Source organism: Falco peregrinus, chromosome 8, assembly GCF_023634155.1.
Source record: "Falco peregrinus isolate bFalPer1 chromosome 8, bFalPer1.pri, whole genome shotgun sequence".
Taxonomy (NCBI): Eukaryota; Metazoa; Chordata; class Aves; order Falconiformes; family Falconidae; genus Falco; species Falco peregrinus.
This window is the reverse complement of record NC_073728.1, coordinates 60826530-60844223: the sequence shown is the minus strand read 5'-3', so window position 1 is coordinate 60844223 and position 17694 is coordinate 60826530. Positions and strand designations below refer to the sequence as shown.

Genomic DNA, 17694 nt, shown 5'->3' with positions numbered 1-17694 from the left:
ATCGTGTGTAAATGGTTATAACACAGAGAATGCTTTCTGTCAGGGACAGATTATTTTTGGAGGTACTCCACCACTTTAACTAAGCTGGTTATTTTAACAGTTCTGAACACCGTCCTCCAAATTCACTACAGCAGAGATCATATTTCAATACAGATTTCTCCATGCATAGGAATTTTTTTTGCTAAAACACGGAGTAAAAATGGGCTTGGTTCAAAAACCTGCCGATCGCTAAGAGGTGGTCCTCCGTTTAGCTTCAAGCCTTTCCATGAAATCCAGGCTTGCTCCAGGAGAAATCAGCTGGAACTCTAAGCAGACCCCACTGCAGAATCAAAGCCTCAGCTAAAGCTAACTTCTCTGCATGGACTTTAGGAGACTGCAGCACTGCAAAGTTGCAAAGGGCGTGCTTGCAGCCTGCAGTGAATGCACAGATAGAACCAGGGAATCATTTAGGTTGGAAGAGACCTTTAAGATCATAGAGTCCAATGTACTGTTGCTGTCTTCAAACATCACAAGCCAAGCATGTGAATGCAGCACTGTTTTCAAGCCAACTCATACTCAAATACCCCAGGTCCAGAGATATCTGTCCAGAGATAAAGCTGTTTGCTTGCAAGTATTTAATGCAGACCAACATTGCATTGCTTGTAATCTTTACCTGATGATTCTTTTAAACAAGGGCAGACTATTAATTGCTGAGCAAAAATGAAAGCCTTTTACAAAATCTCTGGCATAATGACCTCTTGGAAGGAATGGGGGCTGTAGAAGACATTTGCTAGCTGTCCTACTATTAGAGGACTAGTTTTCCAACCTCTCTCCAGATGTCTCAGAGGCCGCAGGAAGCCTGTATTTTGGCATTTCTAACAAGCAACCTGTGGGGAAGCTCTTTTAGATGATACTTGCTGCTTAGGGTGACTACTTGTAAAGTTTATTACTTGCAGCAGTACCAGTGAACTGTAGCTGCATTTTTATTTTTAAGTTCTGGTTAGTTTAAAATGCAGTACCTGATATCCTGCGTGAAGGGAAATAACATACCACTAAAATCAGCTATTTTATAGCTTGTAAAAATTTGGATTATATAAAACATTAACTAGTGTATAAAGCTGCAGAGTACTTTTGACTGACAGCAATGCTGACCCAGATTTTGGAAGGCATTTACACATCTCAAGATACACTGTGAAAACTATTAACATTTCAAGCTATACCCGCCTATGAGCGTTTAAGTATCTTTAAAGCCCACAACATTATGGCCACGTGCTTTGAAACATCACTATGAATGGGACTCAACATTAAATGTAAATGCTGTTACCTCAAACTAAGCAATCTCTAATGAATAGCTGTAAAATAACTGTCTTGTTAGATAGATTTAGCCATATAACTCTCTCATGTAGTGTATATGGTCGCAACTGTCTTGCCAAAGACAAAAAGAAATACCAACAAAGACAGTGATGACAGAACAAAGCTATTACTGGGAGTAACTATAAAATGAATTAAGTCCTTGTACTCTTAATTCTCCAAATTAGTCAACAGTAACAGTCACTCTACAAAAGCTAGAAAATGCAATCCTAAAAGACTGTCACTACCAGCTACTCCTTTCTAACCCCTTTATATCTGCAGCTTACAGTGTCCTCAACAGCCTTAAAGAAGCAGAACAAAATCTATAACAATTATTAACTTTATTAAAGGAACTTAATCCAAGCAAAAGAAGAGACTTCAGGCACTAAGTATACTGTCAGGTCTTTTAGGTAGTTTTCAAGAGTCCTTAATAAGTAAGCAAAACATTCTTAACTTTTTTACTAAACATTTTTTGCTGTAAGACTCAAGCAACTAGAAGAACCCAACCATACACAACAGGTCACCATTCATAGAAGGTAAAGTGAAGCAGTAAAAAAAAATGTTTCTAACACCTCACAGCACTGGCCAGAGTAATATTAAGTTACCCTAGCACAGGCTATGAGATTTATTCCTCTGCCTTTATCAGTTCAGCTTCTAGCTCTTTCAATTTTTTTCCTACCTTCTGGATCTCACGTTTTCCTGTTCCTTCTCTTTCACACAAGTTTTTTCTAGTTGCATCCAGCCTTTTAAGTGCAGAAAACTGTCCTTAAATTGATGCCTTGCAGCCAACTTCAGCTCTGAAACAAGCATACTGCACTCTCATTGAAGTCGATGGGAAGCCAGGGAGCCTGTCTGAGCCCAGAGTCCGACCTTTAACATGCCCACCGCTTCCTACAGGGCAAATGATCATGCTACAGTCACCGGTTTTTAAGTACTCGACTCTCTGTGCAAACCACACTTTTTTTTTTCCCCCCCTAATCAAAAAAGCAAATAACCTCTCCAACAACTAGGGACACACTTTCTCCCTTAATCATTTCCATGAGGATGAATCTAAATAAGTTAGCACTCAATTAACACCTGCTATGTACATTTAGTTCACAGACGCTGGGCTGACGTCTGAAAACAAACGCTAAAGGTAGATTAACTCTTGAAGATCGCTGTGCTGATAGTCCCACCGGTACAGTGAAGGGAGGCAAGGGAGGGACCACACAGCCGAGCTGCGGTACTTACGGGTTTGGGGTTTTTTTTTTTATAGCGTGCACGTTAGGCAAGAGTTGCCAAAGTATAATTAAGATACTTAGAACGCTATAATGTTAATTTAAGACGTAATTAAGCGTTGAAGCCTTTGATTAAAGGGATACAAATCACCTAATCTGCCAGCAGGATCTGTTGCTGTTCTGGTGAAGATACCCCAGTTGCATCTTTTAATCCAAGTAAATTCCTGTAATAAAAAACACAAGCAACAAAATATCAAAGAACGTTTTACCACCAACTAGATCGTATTCGTGTTACTCAGTTTACGACTCTTCAGACACTTGCAGGAGCAATGCCGCTGCTCTCGGGGAAGCTCCGTGCCAGAGGGAAGGTGCGGGTTGCACCGGGGATCGTGTGTGGCATTAAACATTTACATCTGGCTTGCAAGTATCTGTCGCCTTCAAGTACACAGCCTTAAAACAGCGGGTTATCACCAACTCGCCGGAGCCTATCAGTAAATGAATTAAAACCCAGGAATGTCGCTGGGATAACGAAGCGGCATTTAGAGACGTTTAAGCATGTGGCAGCAGTCCTTCCCCGCTGCTCCCTGTCGCCTGGTGCGGGGGAAAAAAAAACCGCTTTTCCAAAAAAACCTGCTGCAGTTTCCAAAAAAACCGAGCGCAGGCACCCACCAGCCCGGGGAGCCCCGGGGCCGGTGGGCGGCATTGCCGAGCCCCGGAGCGGCGTGGTGGGGGGAGCCGCACCGGGGGCCAGCCCAGCGGCAGGGACAGGCGGGCCTTGCCGCAGCCCAGGCGGGTGATTTGCTGACCGCGGGCACCTGCCCAAACCGAGGGGTCCGGCCCTTAAATGCCGCGTCCCCCCCGCCCGGGCCCGCGGAGACTCTTATTGTGACAGCGGTGCGGGCCGGGGCAGGCCGGGCCCGGGCAGCTGCTGGCAGCGCCTGCCCGCCGCGCCGCTTATAGCGCTACGCAGCGGGGCTGCGATGCCAGTCCGGGTCACGGAGTGACCGCCCCGTCCCAAAGCACTGGTTAGAGCCCAGGTGACAACTCCTAGGCTGTAGGTAAGGCGCTGCGTTTGGGGGTTTTGGTTCCACGTCACCTCGTACTCCGAGGCTGGTGAGGGAGCCGGCAGGAGAGGCCGCAAGGCGCCGGGCGGTGCGGAGGTGGAAACGCACCGTCAGGTGTGTCACAGGTAGCGTGGGAGGCAACGAAGGAAGAACAAAGCGTTTTTTTTAAAAAGCGGAGTGTCTCTGTTAGTACTTACTGTTTTTGTCTTCTATGGTCAAAAGTCTCTTTGGATTTATTTTAGTTTTCTCACCCCAATCATGGTGGAATGATTGGAGGGAAACATAACTTAGCCCTTGCTAAAGTGACAAGTGAATCTGTGCAGTGTGTCGTGGTTTAAGTCCAGTATTCTAGAAAGCAAAGTAGATGCTGGCTTCTGAGCACAGCCTGTAGGTAAAATGAATGAATCTGTACACAGGCAGCAATATAAAAATGGTACAAAACCAAGATTCAATGAGTTTTCTGCACCACTGAGTGAGAACATAGTGTGGATGTGCTCCAAAAATTTGAGCCAGCTTCAAATTCCAAGAGCATGACAAGGGAAAAGTTAGGGATTTTTTTACTAGAAAACCTCTGTTTATGTACAGCTAATTTACAACCAATATTGATAATTACCTTTAGGAAATGAAAGCTTTGAATCTTTAAAAGGAGAGCAATGCCTTCGGTTCATCTTCCTCCCCAGGGGAATTTATGACCTCCTGGAGCCCTTCTTTGAGCTCTCCAATGAAAGGAATACAATATACTGTGTATATATAGCAGCAAAACAGCTGACCTCAGTGGGGCAAGATTACAATTTTTTCCAGCACATGTAACTGTGTGGATTTATATTCTCAATTTTTATTAGTAGCTTTACGTTTATTTTGGGGGGTTAGTTATTTATCCTGGAGCTGAAGTTGCTTGTCAGTTTTAACAAGCTTGCTCAGTTCGCTCTAATGAAACTTTCCTGGGGTTTGAGCTGATGGAAAGCCTGGTTTAGATATCAAGGACCTGCAAAATAAATGCAGAAGCTCTGAGCAGCTCAGCTGGCCCTGCTTTATCCTGCAGCTATGTCGCTCTGGCAATTACTAGCCCTAACAGCAAATCTTGGGAAATCACTTCAAATGGAGAAGCACAGTCCTTGCCACTCCAATCCCAAATCTCAACTGGATATGAAAAGCTCTGAATTCAAAATCCATTAGAGAAGAAATCAGGATGCTTAGTTCCAAAGGTTTAATTTTAGGCTTAAAAGAAAGTGGAACCTGTTTTATGCTTCCCTGTGATGTAAGGAATTTCTGGGCACAAATAGCCAATTCTCTGAGTAATAGTGCATTTAGTATTTTGACAGGGCACAAAACTGCAGGATCCAGAGGTCTTTAGTTAAGATGATATGTGGCAAATTACCTTGCTTAGCAGTAGTATCTACAGTTATCTGTAGACTTATGCAGGTGGTGGCTCGTCTCAATAAACCAATTGCTACTTCTTTCGGAATTTACTGGGCTCTTACACATAACGTAGCTGCAGTGAGCACTGCACCTGAGTCTGATAGAGTGCATGACTTGTTATTGTCACCCAAAATGTTCATACACTCTGGAATAGTTCTAATCAATCTTAAATGTCTTTACTTCAAGCTCAAGCTTTAACTGTCAGTTGCCTGAACTTCATACTCTGGATTGCTAATGACTGCTCACAACGCAGTATTTTTGTGATTCAAATGGTGACGTACAACTTATTTTATCTGTGTTGTCTTCCTTAAGGGAAAATCCACACCAAGAAAGCCTCTATTCTGCAAGGCAAGGGTTCCATTCTATCCAGGAGCCCAGCCAAGAAAGCTTTCGTGGCCTACCACCTAATTTTTACCAGCCACCTATCCAAAGCCAATTATCACCAACAAAAACCCAGGACAGCCGTGAAACCTCTCCTATGAGTGTCCCTAATTTCCCATCTGTTTCCTCTATGTGCCAACCAACCATGTTTAACTACGAACGTCCAAAACATTTTATCCAGTCTAAGAATGTGTGTCAAGGGCAACAGCAGCCTCCTGGACCCACAGCCTCTACAGAGTCAAGCAGACAAATCAAACAGTCCTCCATCCTAATACAGCCTCGTAACCCAAGCGGGCAGAAATTCTCCTCCTCGTCATCGCTGAGCTCTTCAATCACACTCTCCTCACCTTCCTGTAGTGCCCCTAAGGAATCCACATATCCCGTCACACCTGCATCTGCACAGTCTCCTGCTAGCTCATCATCTGGGCAACGGCTTATATCCATGCCTAACCAACCCCCCGCAGCATTCCTGTGCTCAGTGCTACCCTCGCAGCCCGACTATAACAGCCAAACTCCTTCTCCTATGGAACCTCAGTAAGTACATACAGGCTTCTAACCTCCCCTTGCTTTCCTCTGACCTGGCCTCTCCTGTGCACTGACCATCCCAAATCCAACTGTCCGGTGAAACAACCTGCTTGGCCGAAGCCAATGGTACAATTCCCATTGACTTCTGATGTTTGAGGCAGGACTCTGCATGAATCGGGTTAGGAGGCTGAGCACTTGCCCTTGGTGGCTGTGTGGGAGAGATGGGTGTCCACCAGGAATTACACTGCACAGCAGTCATGTCGCAGGCTGTTGTGCAGGGTTTCTGCAGTCAGTTGGAACAGTTCAGTTTGATTTGATGGAAATCTCTTATTTAAGTGTATTCAGAACAGAAGATGGACACCCATCTCAAATTAATTTCTCTCAGCAAACAGGGAGGCAGAGGGAAGGCAGTATTTCCCACATATAAGCAACTTTAAGATTCTTAGTAAGTCTCAGCAGTATTTTTCAGGTTCCACATCATGATGAGACTCTACACTCACCTACAATACTGTTTTCGTTAATTATACGCACTAACAGAAAGGCAGCCACCTGAAATTTTTACCCCTTCGGACCAAAGACTAAATTCTTTCCTGAATATGTATTATATCATTTTGCCTTTGGGCTGCAATCCAAATATCTCCCAAGGTCAGTGAGATCTCAAAGGGAGCTGGGTTCTGCCTTCTCACCAACTTGTATTCCTGCCAATATTAGCTGGAAGTCCTGGGGAAAGTCAGTGTAGAATATGCCTCAAATACTCAGCTGAGGATATTAGAAAGCTGATAGGGGCAGGAGGGTCCTGCTGGCTTGGATATAAATTCAGGTTTAAGAGTCAGTTTGTATTCAGGAAACCTGAATGTTTCTGGGGTTTGTCTGAATCACAGCACTGTGGGAAGCAGAAAGGTAAGACAGGGGGTAGCTGGGGCACTCAGGAACATTTCTTAAAGTATGGAAGGAGTGTGTGTGGGTTAGGGAAGCATCTGGAGTAACCACTCTGCTTTGTGTATGTAGCGTGGCGTTGTTTGTTTTCATAGCGAAGGGCTTTGGTGCCTCACTATGCTTTTCATATAAGCTGCTCTTAAATGCAATATCCTGTGAAGTAAGGAATTACTTTCCTAATCATGCTACAAATGGGCAAATGGGGACATGAGACATATTAACCTGTTGGGCAAATTATTAAAGTTTTTAAAGTTATAACTTGGGCAAGTTAAGTCCAAGCAGTGCTGGGAATATGTACCAGAATTATAACCCTTCTAGCATATTCTAATCAGCAGAACAAATTCCCAAGCAACAGGAGGAAGAGGATTTTGAATAGAAATAATAGCTGAACACAACTGCAGCATATGAGGCCCCACTGCGTGTAATAAACCAGGTTAGATCCTGCCAGCAGAGTGCTGTGACCTCTAGCAGACCTTTGCAACCCGTTTTGAGGGATGCTTCTCTTCTCCTAGCGTTTTTCAGAATAAAGTCTACTGTCTAACTCCAAGACTTGATTGTGTCTCTTGACTATGGATTACAGGAGCAGGCTATGTGGGGAGCTGCAGCAAGGGCAACTAAAGACCCAGCCTGGCTTGGGATAAGCTCGGCTATTGAACATCTGGACAGAAATGCTATATGAAGTTACTTTCTGGGGCCAAGAAGAGGACAGCTAGTAAGCTATTTGTTGATACCTAATCAACTTAGTCTGTGATCTTGCCCTGGATTTGAGGCACCCAGGTCTTTTTTAACAATTGAAATTTGAAAGGAATGCAGTTTTTGAGGGAGAACTTGCTCCTGGACAGACTCACGTTGCTCAGTGGAGTTAGTGGCTCCCTCAAAACACTGCTGGCCTTACTGCACACATCTGAGTCAGGGCAAGGGCCACTGCAGGGTGTAGGGATGCTGAACTGCGACCCACAGCGAACTGCTGGGACCGTTGTGGGAGGACATGCAATGACTTGGCCAGACTATGGTGCTTCCCCTTAAGTTTTTGATGCTCAATTACACCACCTAGCCTATCTATCTCCCAAATGCTTTATGGGTTCATTTGTACCACGGTTTCTAGGTAGCAGGTTCACATTTTTGTGTACGTTCTATGAAGCTGTAGCAAACAGTCAAGCAGGCCTACAGGAATAACCTTGTTTTCTCTTCCTGCATGAGTAGTTACTCACAACCAATGTATAACAAACAAGCTAGCATCAACTCTATGCAGAAGACATCAGACCAAGAAATGCGAGGAACAAAAGAGGCCCTCATTCAGGACTTGGAAAAGAAACTCCGATGCAAAGACAACCTCCTCCAGAATGGCAACCAGGTAAGGGAAACCTGCTGACTAAAGAACCAGTTTGCTCTGACTCTCAGTAGTGCAAGCAGGCGTGCAGAGACCAGTTGTAGCGCCCCAGAGGCTGGAGCCTCCAAACTGAGCTGAAAGCAGAAGGAAATGCAGGAGCAACACTATCCAAACACCTTTACTCAGAATCGCAACAAATCCTAGCAAGAATTCTTTGAGCCATTTATGACTAGAATATTTTCTTAGTGTGAAGTGGATGAATTTTTCCATTAGAAACGCAAAAAAAATATCTCTTCCAACAGTGACTCCATTTGTAATCATGGCTCAGGGCTGGTGTAAAAGGTGTGGTTCTGAAAGATTTACATCCAGCCCCTTTGTTTCCCAGCACCCTCTTCACAGCTATTTTTGCTATTAGAATGTGAATAGTGGTACTGGTGGGCCAGGCTGAGCTCAGCTCTGAGAAGGCCCTTCCCAGAAGAAGAGCAGCACAAGGCTAGTGCATGATGAAAGCTGGCCTGAATGTGTGGCGAGAGAGTCACTGTAAGTCTGGCTGTAGGCATCTACTGTGGCAACTGAACGTCTGCATCTCCTGTGACTTCAGCAAGGGATGTACTGATTTCTGAAAGCCATCTGATGCAGCAAGATGGTTTTGAGCTGCTATTGCCTTTCTGTCTTATCCTACCTTTTGGCCAGCACACACCATTCACGGTGTCTTTGAATTTGTGCAATCAAATAACAAGGCTAGGGTTGGGAGAAAAGTACACGTTTAGAGCCAAGGTACAAACTTGAACTCTCTGCTGGGGATCCTGCTGAAGATCACATCCACAGATAACTAGAAACCCAAGGAAAATCCCTCAGTTCTCCACACACAATTTCACCCTGGCTTTCAATGCTGGGGTTAATAAACCACCCCAAATCACTAGAAACATGGAGAAGTACTAACACTTGAAAGCTCATTCTAGAGACCATCACCACATCTGGTAAACCTCTTTGATTTCTTTTTATATGAACAACAACAAATCAAAGAAATTACATTAGCTTTTACATAAAGTCTGTCTCCTATACGAAGGTCTTTTAGTCTCAGTACTTATTTATTCTGCAGAGTGACAAAATACAATCCCCTCTACCAAGAAATCCAAATCTGGGAGAAAAAATTGCTTACCGGTAGGGAAGCACATTACAGCAAGCTAGAGCAAGCAGGTCTCTAATGTGGGAATCTTCCTGCTGGCTGGAGACAGACTGGTAAAAGCCCAGTATTTATAGTCTCAATCTTCTTTCCCCTGCAGTAGAAAGGAGTTTTTCCATTACTATCAGTGGGAACAACAGGTTTGTGTAATTTTAAATATTGAAGGAAAAATTGCATTAGGTCAAATCTGACTTAATGTGTCCCTAACAGGAATGTCCTATGTGCTGTAAGAAAGTTTGCTATTGCAAGCCGGCTTTTCTTCCCATAGGAAGCCAGGCTAAAAATAAGGCTTATGCAATGGCCACTCTGTCCTCTTCCCCTTGTCCTCCAACAACATCTGAACCAGCTAGCCAATCTCAACCACACTTGATACAGCTGTAACAACCTCAGGGATATTCAGCTCTCCTCTCACAGGTTTTACAAAAGGTCTCTGGCTCTCTTCTAAAGAAAAGCCCCACACACTTCCCCAAACCCCCATCTACCCAGAAGTAGCCACATACTTGTCCCGTACACAGAGCTTGTCCTCCCATCACAAAATCCAAACCCAAGGTAAACTTTGTGGGAAGCAAAGGGTTAGATATTCTGGTGCTCAGGGGACTCACACACACTTCTGAAGTAACCCAACTGACAGAACTTGAATTTAACTCTGCTCACATTTATCCCCGTGTGCTGCGTCCATATTGTAGGAACTTAGGTTACATGACTGAAATGCATTCTTGCCTCCTCTCAAGGTAGCACGCAGCATTTTGTAAGGTGGCTGTTGCGCTGGCATAAACTTCCATTGGGCTTTCAGAGTAGTGGTGCTCCTCTCTGGCTGTGTCTGCTGCTGGTGTGGCTCTTGCTTTTTTAGGAGTCTAGCATCCATCATGCCTCTAGCTCCTGAAGTAAATCCACAGCTGAATGACTTGGGAAGTTTTCCCAGCACTGACAGAAAGGTACCCTGGGACTTACTCTGGCTTCTGAGATAATGCCATCAGTTACCCATAAATAATCCCAGTGGAGAAAGAGGAGGAGTGGAAGGCCACAGATGGCATTAGGGAGGCTTTGATGAACAGGCAGATTAATCTTTTATGCATTTCAGCACTGTATATATTGAGGATGACTTCAGTAGGCATCACAGACTGCAAACCCTCTGAAACAGACATGGTGTCTATTCAGCCGCTGCTTTTATTGACAACACCCTGAATTTGTGGCATATTAATGTGCTCTCACAAGCTGATCTGGAATAGTAAATGGACTTCTGACTAGAATTCCTCTCCACTCTGCTTTAAGCGATTAACTTATGAAGAAAGAATGGCTCGTAGACTGCTGGGACCAGTAAATGCTGCATCTGTGCTGGAAACACAAAGTGAAGACAACATGCAGAACACACAGGTAAACGGGGACCTGTCTCTAGAACAATGACTTCCTCATGATTGTGCTGTGACCTGCTTGTACCTGAACGGGCAAGAGAGATGGGGGTTATTTGGTTTCAGTGCAGGGGAGGGAAGGGCACTGCTCTCACTGGCAGAGCTCTGCACAGTACGGATTTGGAGTCGGGTTTTTTTCGGGGGTGGGGGGTGGCACAGTGGGGTGGAATTTAAGCACCATCCCCTTGCTGGGCCTGATCTGTAGGAATGACCTCTCCAGGGAGGAATTACAACAGCTGCTGCACAGCACGTTACACCCTGCCTGTGACAGGCAGGGAGCAGCACAGCGAGGGATACAGGTACCCATGCCCCAACAGCCTGAGTTCAGACTTGGCCAGGACAGCAAGATTTACACCTGTCACTGTTTGGAATAAGTGACATTGACTGTCATAGGTCAGGGCATTGGGGTGTGATCGGTTGGGTTTTAGCCCTTCCAGGGGCCTGTGATCATTAAGAGAAGGCAAAGCAGTTATTCTAGCAGTCCACAGGCTGATAGACAAGAGTCTATTACTACTGGCATTTTCAAAAGCATTCTAGTTGGAGACTTGCATCATTCATTGGTTATTCAGGTCAGTTAAAAGCTCTTTTTGGCACTTCTGTGGTCAAAGTTAGTGGAAACATCTGTGATGTGGCACTGGGTTCCTGTGCAGCCAAAGGAAACATACCTCTGGCTGCACACATGCAGAGAGCCAGCAGGCTGGCATGCACCATCCAAAGTGCAGTTAGCAAAACACTTTGACACAAGAGACACTTAAAATCACAGCAAGGGAGGAATACACAATTTGAGCTATTTCTTCACAACAATCACCTGACAACAGCAGGCAAGAAAGGAACATTATGGATGTCAGAAAGCAAGGGAAGCCGCAGCTTTTGCAGAGAACAAGGAAACATTCAGTCAAAACAGGATGACTGGTAATATTTCAGGGTGTATGAAATACTGCATAAAAAGGAGTATTGGAAGGAGAGATTGACTTAGATTTGGGAGATCTTATTTCCATTGCAGTCTTACTTTTAAATAATGCAGTCACTGATTCATTCAGCCTCCTGATTCCTCAGGAACTTAACTACACAGTCAGTCTATATAAGAGACCATTGGAATTATCATCAACTTCATTACTACAGCGTCAATTCACAAGTCAAACAATAATTGTACAGAACTTGTGTAAATGAGCAGATACAAGCAGTTGCCTTTGGACTCATCATTGAACTCAGTCCAGCAAAACTCTCATTCATGTAATGCTTCCCCTGAACTGAAGACTGCTTCTGTGCTTGAAGTTTAAATCCAGGCTTAAATGTTCCACAGGACTGGGCTACAGAGCACAGAACAAGCATCGTAATGGCTCGATGCAAACACCCCAGAAATTTCCACATAATGTTTCCTCTATCTGACTCAATTGCTAAAATGAGTCACTGGTAATAAATTCTGCCTGCATTTTCCAAACATCCAAGTTCCTAGCAGGAATCAATCCTAGGTACTTTAGCAGATTTACTCATGTGATTGTGGAGTTGTCAGTGAGCTTAGCTGGTGCTGTGATCTAGAAAGAAAAATATTTTCCAGCTCAGCATGTGTCCATTGCTATTGGTACCATATTTAAGTGGGCACAATACAGTGCTCTTGCCAGCCATTCCACTTCTATTCCTGCTATAGGGAAGGACACTGTGTACTTAGTTCTCATTTTAGATACTGTCAGTAGTACTACCCTCTCTAACAAAGGTTACTGGCTGGCCCAAAGCCTTGTATGTGAAACAAAACTGCTGCACCTATCACCTGTGCAGAGTGATGAGAAGTTGTGCTGTTCTATTAATAGTACTTGTTACTATCATGGCAAAGCCTGGGGTGAAAACAGTGTATTAGCTCCTGACGCAAGTTCATTTACCTCCCATCCCAATGACTTCTGAAGTATTCCATTTGCTTTTAAGCAGCAGTCAGTATATGAACTCGAAATGGCTTTTTGTTCAGTTTATAGATGAAACCTTCTCTCTCAGTTATCTCTCTTCTTTCTCTTTCCAAGCACCAGAATGCAGAAAACATCAGGCTGCAGGTTCCTACAACACACGTAAGGTAATGCATAAACTTCTGCTGCGCTACTCTTCAAGACCTTATTTCAAATGTTTCTATATAATGTTAGTTTTACTTCACTACTTATTGCTTTTTGTAAAGTAGTAATTACTAAATTCATTCACTTCCTTTCAATTAAAACACTACCACTTGTGGATGGTTGATGATGCCTCTGATGTGAATCCAGTCAATTCTAAGCATAACACTAGAGGTATAAAGATCCCATCTACCTAGGGCAAACATGCTTCGTATCCTAGAAGATTAATTCTAGTCAGAGCAAGGTCTGACACTGTAAATGATGAAACAGTGTGGTGAAACACGGCCTACATTGCTCTTGTAAATTCTTTTGGATATCAGGCCAAAGATGAAGGTTTCGTATGTTGTGCTTCTGTGTCGAATTGAACAACTTGAGCAAGATAAGTGGCTGATCAAAACCCGTGCCTTACAGCTGAAAAACAAGCCAGAACTGTAGTGTTGGATTTCTAAATGCATTGAGGGACTTTACCTGCAATCGTTGCTTCAATGTCATTTGTGCTACAGTAACTTTTACACAACTAACTGTTTCTGTCTGCTTTTTAGGAGCAGGCCGTCCTCAAGAGGAGATGAACATGGACATGACTCAATCCAGGAAAAGTTTTTTCAGCCACGTTTTACACAAGTGCCTGAAGACGTGATTATTGAAGAGGGGAGATTCTGCAGGCTCGACTTTAAAGTAATACCAGCCTTTCACTTTCAGTTCCATTAGCTTTGTGGGGTGTCTGGCATAAAGAGAGGTCTCTGAGCTGCAGTACCTTTGCACTTTAATAAGCCAGAGCACTGGTTCAGGGTCTCTGCAGATGGTGCAGGGTCTCCCCACATTGTAAACCAAAAAATAGGAGACGGCTAAATGTTTCACCATTTCCCCTTGGAAAATGTAAACAGAATTAGCTACATGAGAATATGGTTAAAGCTAAATGGTAAATGTCTATATAGTAAATATGGATGACCACAGAACACTTTCTAGACCTTATTGGGATGAATGAATATTAAGGCCCTGCTGAAAGAAGGCATTTTGGGAGGAAACCTTGTGCTTTGGACTGGGACTCCACTGACTTCAGTGGACACATGGCCTGTTTAGGACTAGCCTGCCTTTAATGAGTCTTCTCTGAGGTAACTGCAGCCTTGCTGGAGCAGACATTCCGGCAAGGAAATGCCCTAATTACCAAAAAAAAAAAAAAAAAAAGCCAGTATGGCCTGAAACTGCATGGCAATTGCACCAACCCTAGGGTAAGGAAGAACCTAGGTATTCTGCACATGCAGCTTCACTGCAAAGGGTGTTTGATGATTGTGGTTTGGCTTGGGTTTTCCTAATCACATCCAATCTCTTTCCTTAAGTAAACTCTTGCCGACTTAAGCATGACTTTTAGCCATTTTGCTGCAAATTGTTTAACTTCTGAATGTCATGGACAACCTGGAGCATGCCTGAAGGACAGTTTATTTACATATTTATTACTATCAAAACAGCATGGATGTCAGTACTGCTGACAGTGCTAGCTGTGGGACTAAAAGGGTGCGTTCCCCCCTCTATGAACGCACAATGAGTATCTTTGACTTAATCAAAACTGTCTAACAAGATTGAAACAACAGGGGGTTGCAGGAACAGCATCTACTGTCTTGTAGCTAAATCTCATCTTTCCATGGCATTTCATGAGCCTTCCTCTCTGTGCAATACCACATTAATATTCAAAACTAGGCAAGACTGTAAAATTTTGCAGTAGGATCATGATTTGATCACCTATCAGCATCAAACTCCCTATAGCACTGAAGGGCTTTTATTATCCCAAAGCTGTTTAACTCTGCTTTCCTTTCCTTCACAGGTTAGTGGGCTGCCAACTCCAGACGTGATGTGGTATCAGAATGGAAGGATGGTTCATCAAGATCAGTTCCACAAAATGATAGTGTCAGAAAAGGGATTCCACTCATTTATTTTTGAAGCAGTCAAATCATCAGATGCAGGGACATATGAATGTGTGGCTGTCAACCGTGCAGGAGAAGCATCTTTCGCAGTAAAAGTGGAAGTAATTGGTAAGACTGAGAGCACTGATAATCACCTGGCCACATATGGAAACTCTCAGCAATCTAACACCTTCCTCCATGTGTTTGGGACATAAAACAAATAAGAAGCAGAGGCAGATTGCCAGATATTCAGGCTCAAACGATAACAAACACCCTACCTTTTCCAAGGCTATTTTAATACATACATCTGGGAGGCCATATTTCTTCAAAGCACTTCTAGCAGGATATTTAGAAGTAGTGGGATGTCCAGAATTTGGGAGTTATTAATCTCCCAGGATTGATAACATATGTTGATTGACTCTCCTTCTAAAGCAGCTTGTGTCTAGTATAGCCTTATGCTTACGGGAATTGCCTGCAGCCTAAGGAGTTGCAGTAAGGAATGTGTGCCCTCCTGAATTCTGAAATCTTAAAAACCAAGCCTGATATTAGCATTCAATACTTACAATAACTTCTCCTTATCTTTCCTCTTTAATTTAGCAAAAGAACATCACACACCTCCAACTTTCATCTTCAAGCCACAAAGCAAAAAGGTTTTTGAAGGAGATACAGCCAGACTCGAATGCCAGATCTCTGCTATCCCAACACCCCGGATTTACTGGAAAAGAAACAACGAAATGGTACAATATAATACAGATCGAATAAGGTATCCTACTAATGAGTTGGCCATTGGTGTGTTGGAAAAAAAATAACCAGTATTTAAGTCAAATTTCAATTGGCTGGATTCTAAAAGCAGCAGGCTGGAAAGCTAGATCTGCCTCTCCTTTATGGCACGTGGTGAACATGTGCTGGACAAGCATGATGCTTAGAGTCCTGTTTTGAGGGTACAGAGAGAAAACCGTGACCAGGTGCCACTGAATTCTAGCAGCAGTTACAAGGCACACAGAGAAGCATGGCTTTAGGACTGAAACGTGCAATGCATTCATCATGCTCTGAGGTTCTGGGGCTACAGAAGGACCTTGATGCCACCTGAATGGTATCATAATGTGAATCACTGGTAACACAAATGCAGTTTTTATGTCTAAATATTTTGCAGTGCCCTGCAAGGACTGTTCTAGGGCTTTCTCAGCTCCTCAGCATGTAAACTGACTCTGATTTCAATGCCGTCTTTCCTTCCCCTTCCAAGCACTTAACATGTAAACACCTTCATTTTTCAGCTTGTTACATGACAATACTGGAAGGATTTGCCTCCTGATTCATAATGCAAACAAGAAAGATGCTGGCTGGTACACTGTATCTGCTGTCAATGGAGCAGGTGTGGCCACGTGCCATGCCAGGCTGGAGGTTGCAAGTAAGTACCACATCACGGTGCCACAACTGAAACTGCCACTGGCACTTGAGAGTCAGAACAGACCCTCAAAACTAACCTAATGAACCCTAGACCACTGGGAGGGTTTCTTTCCAGAGCTACAGAACTAGACAAAAAGTCTCTGGGGAAAAACTCTTTTGTTGAATACCAAGACACTGTGATGTGTCTTTGCACACTATCTTTTTGCACACCACCTGTCTGCACTGTTTAAAGACTACAGTTTGATTGATACCAAGCAGGAGGGTGAATATAAGTCTCTGGTGTCTGAGATATGGGCTTATCTGTTAAATTCTTCCTAAGGGTTTGCTGGTTGAAGATAAAAAGCAATTAGGTTGCTCTACCATGGGTCTTTCCATGGTCTGGGAAACACTGAAAAAGGCTATTTTTCTCTTCTAGCACATGCAAACAAGCCAATTCCAGCCCCAAAGCAGTTACGGGTTCGACCAACTTTTAGCAAGTATTTGGCACTCAATGGAAGAGGACTGGATGTGAAACAAGCTTTCTCACCAGAAGGAGAGTTTCAGCGTTTGGCTGAGCAGTCTGGACTGTATGAAAGTGATGAACTTTAACTGGAAATGAAGAGGAAAACTCACACCTGTAAGAGACAATTACAGCATAGATGCAGTTAACTGGTGATTGCTCTAATTAGCAAAATACCCATCTACATATTTTTACTTTGACTCTTGCACATTCAGCTGTTCCCATTTTACTATGTTAGGTTTTATTTATATGGTTTGGTGACTATAACCATTTACTGAGTATTGTATTTTAACTATAAAGCCGAAGAAAGCAGGCTAATTAGTTCTCACAAGTGTGGGTGGTTTTGGTTTCACCTGTGCTTGGTTACATGCTAAAGTAGATTGGTTTGTACTGCTTCTCTAATATCGCTCTTGATAGTATCAGAAGTCTGTACTGTCTGAATACTAAAACCAAATAGACTAGAGTGTTTTTATGAAAATAAATTTAAGGTAAATAAAATTTTAAATAACCAACATCAGCTGTGACTCTTCCCTGATCTGTTAAAACCAGCTTATGGATGTCTGGCATTAGCTGCAGCCTGGCAAAGATGGATTCTTCCTACTAAGTCTGCTTCCCCAATTGTTTGTCATCTGATAGCTGTAAGCTATGTAGCACAAACTAGGTGCTGATGTTCCCTTAATGCTAAAACACGTCAGGGAGGTGACATCAGTATTTTTTCTCCTTGCACGCTTGACCCAAGGGCTGCCCGGTATAACATGAAGCATTAAGGTGACCATGTTTTCCCTCCTTACTCCTGTACTCAAGGAGTGGCTGTGACTTATCTGACTGTTGGCTCTCAACAGGCTGTTGACTTAAATCATCCAAAGGGTTAGCATGCTGCAATCCACAGCGTGCTATTCAAAATAATAATAAACCCCGTGAAACTTTATTTTGCTGAATGGCAACAAACCTAGTCTCTGAAGATATTTCAACTGGAGTCAGTGTAGGGAAATTTGCGA

The 17694-nt window shown here is 43.4% G+C and overlaps 1 protein-coding gene and 1 long non-coding RNA gene across 2 annotated transcripts; one reads left to right on the top strand and one right to left on the bottom strand.

The window, feature by feature from the left end:
- The first annotated feature begins 3437 nt into the window (after positions 1 to 3437).
- On the top strand, positions 3438 to 17210 carry MYOT (myotilin). The gene is made up of 9 exons (XM_027794396.1): positions 3438 to 3604; positions 8075 to 8225; positions 10660 to 10761; positions 12809 to 12858; positions 13435 to 13567; positions 14712 to 14919; positions 15388 to 15553; positions 16065 to 16198; positions 16613 to 17210. The coding sequence occupies exons 2-9, from the start codon at positions 8088 to 8090 to the stop codon at positions 16783 to 16785; spliced, it is 1104 nt and encodes a 367-aa protein (XP_027650197.1). The 5' UTR covers positions 3438 to 3604; positions 8075 to 8087; the 3' UTR covers positions 16786 to 17210.
- Positions 12730 to 16813, bottom strand: LOC129785088 (uncharacterized). Its single transcript, XR_008748620.1, has 3 exons — positions 16724 to 16813; positions 15406 to 15505; positions 12730 to 12842 (listed from the first exon to the last, which is right to left on the bottom strand). It is a non-coding gene; the product is annotated as an uncharacterized LOC129785088 (long non-coding RNA).
- Positions 17211 to 17694: the final 484 nt, after the last annotated feature.

Excerpts from the sequence above, each read along its gene's own strand:
- MYOT (XM_027794396.1), top strand. The coding sequence starts at position 8,088 with ATGTATAACAAACAAGCTAGCATCAACTCTATGCAGAAGACATCAGAC. Across the intron at positions 12,859-13,434 it reads GTTCCTACAACACACGTAAG|GAGCAGGCCGTCCTCAAGAG; the intron begins GTAATGCATAAA and ends TCTGCTTTTTAG. Across the intron at positions 13,568-14,711 it reads TCTGCAGGCTCGACTTTAAA|GTTAGTGGGCTGCCAACTCC; the intron begins GTAATACCAGCC and ends TTTCCTTCACAG.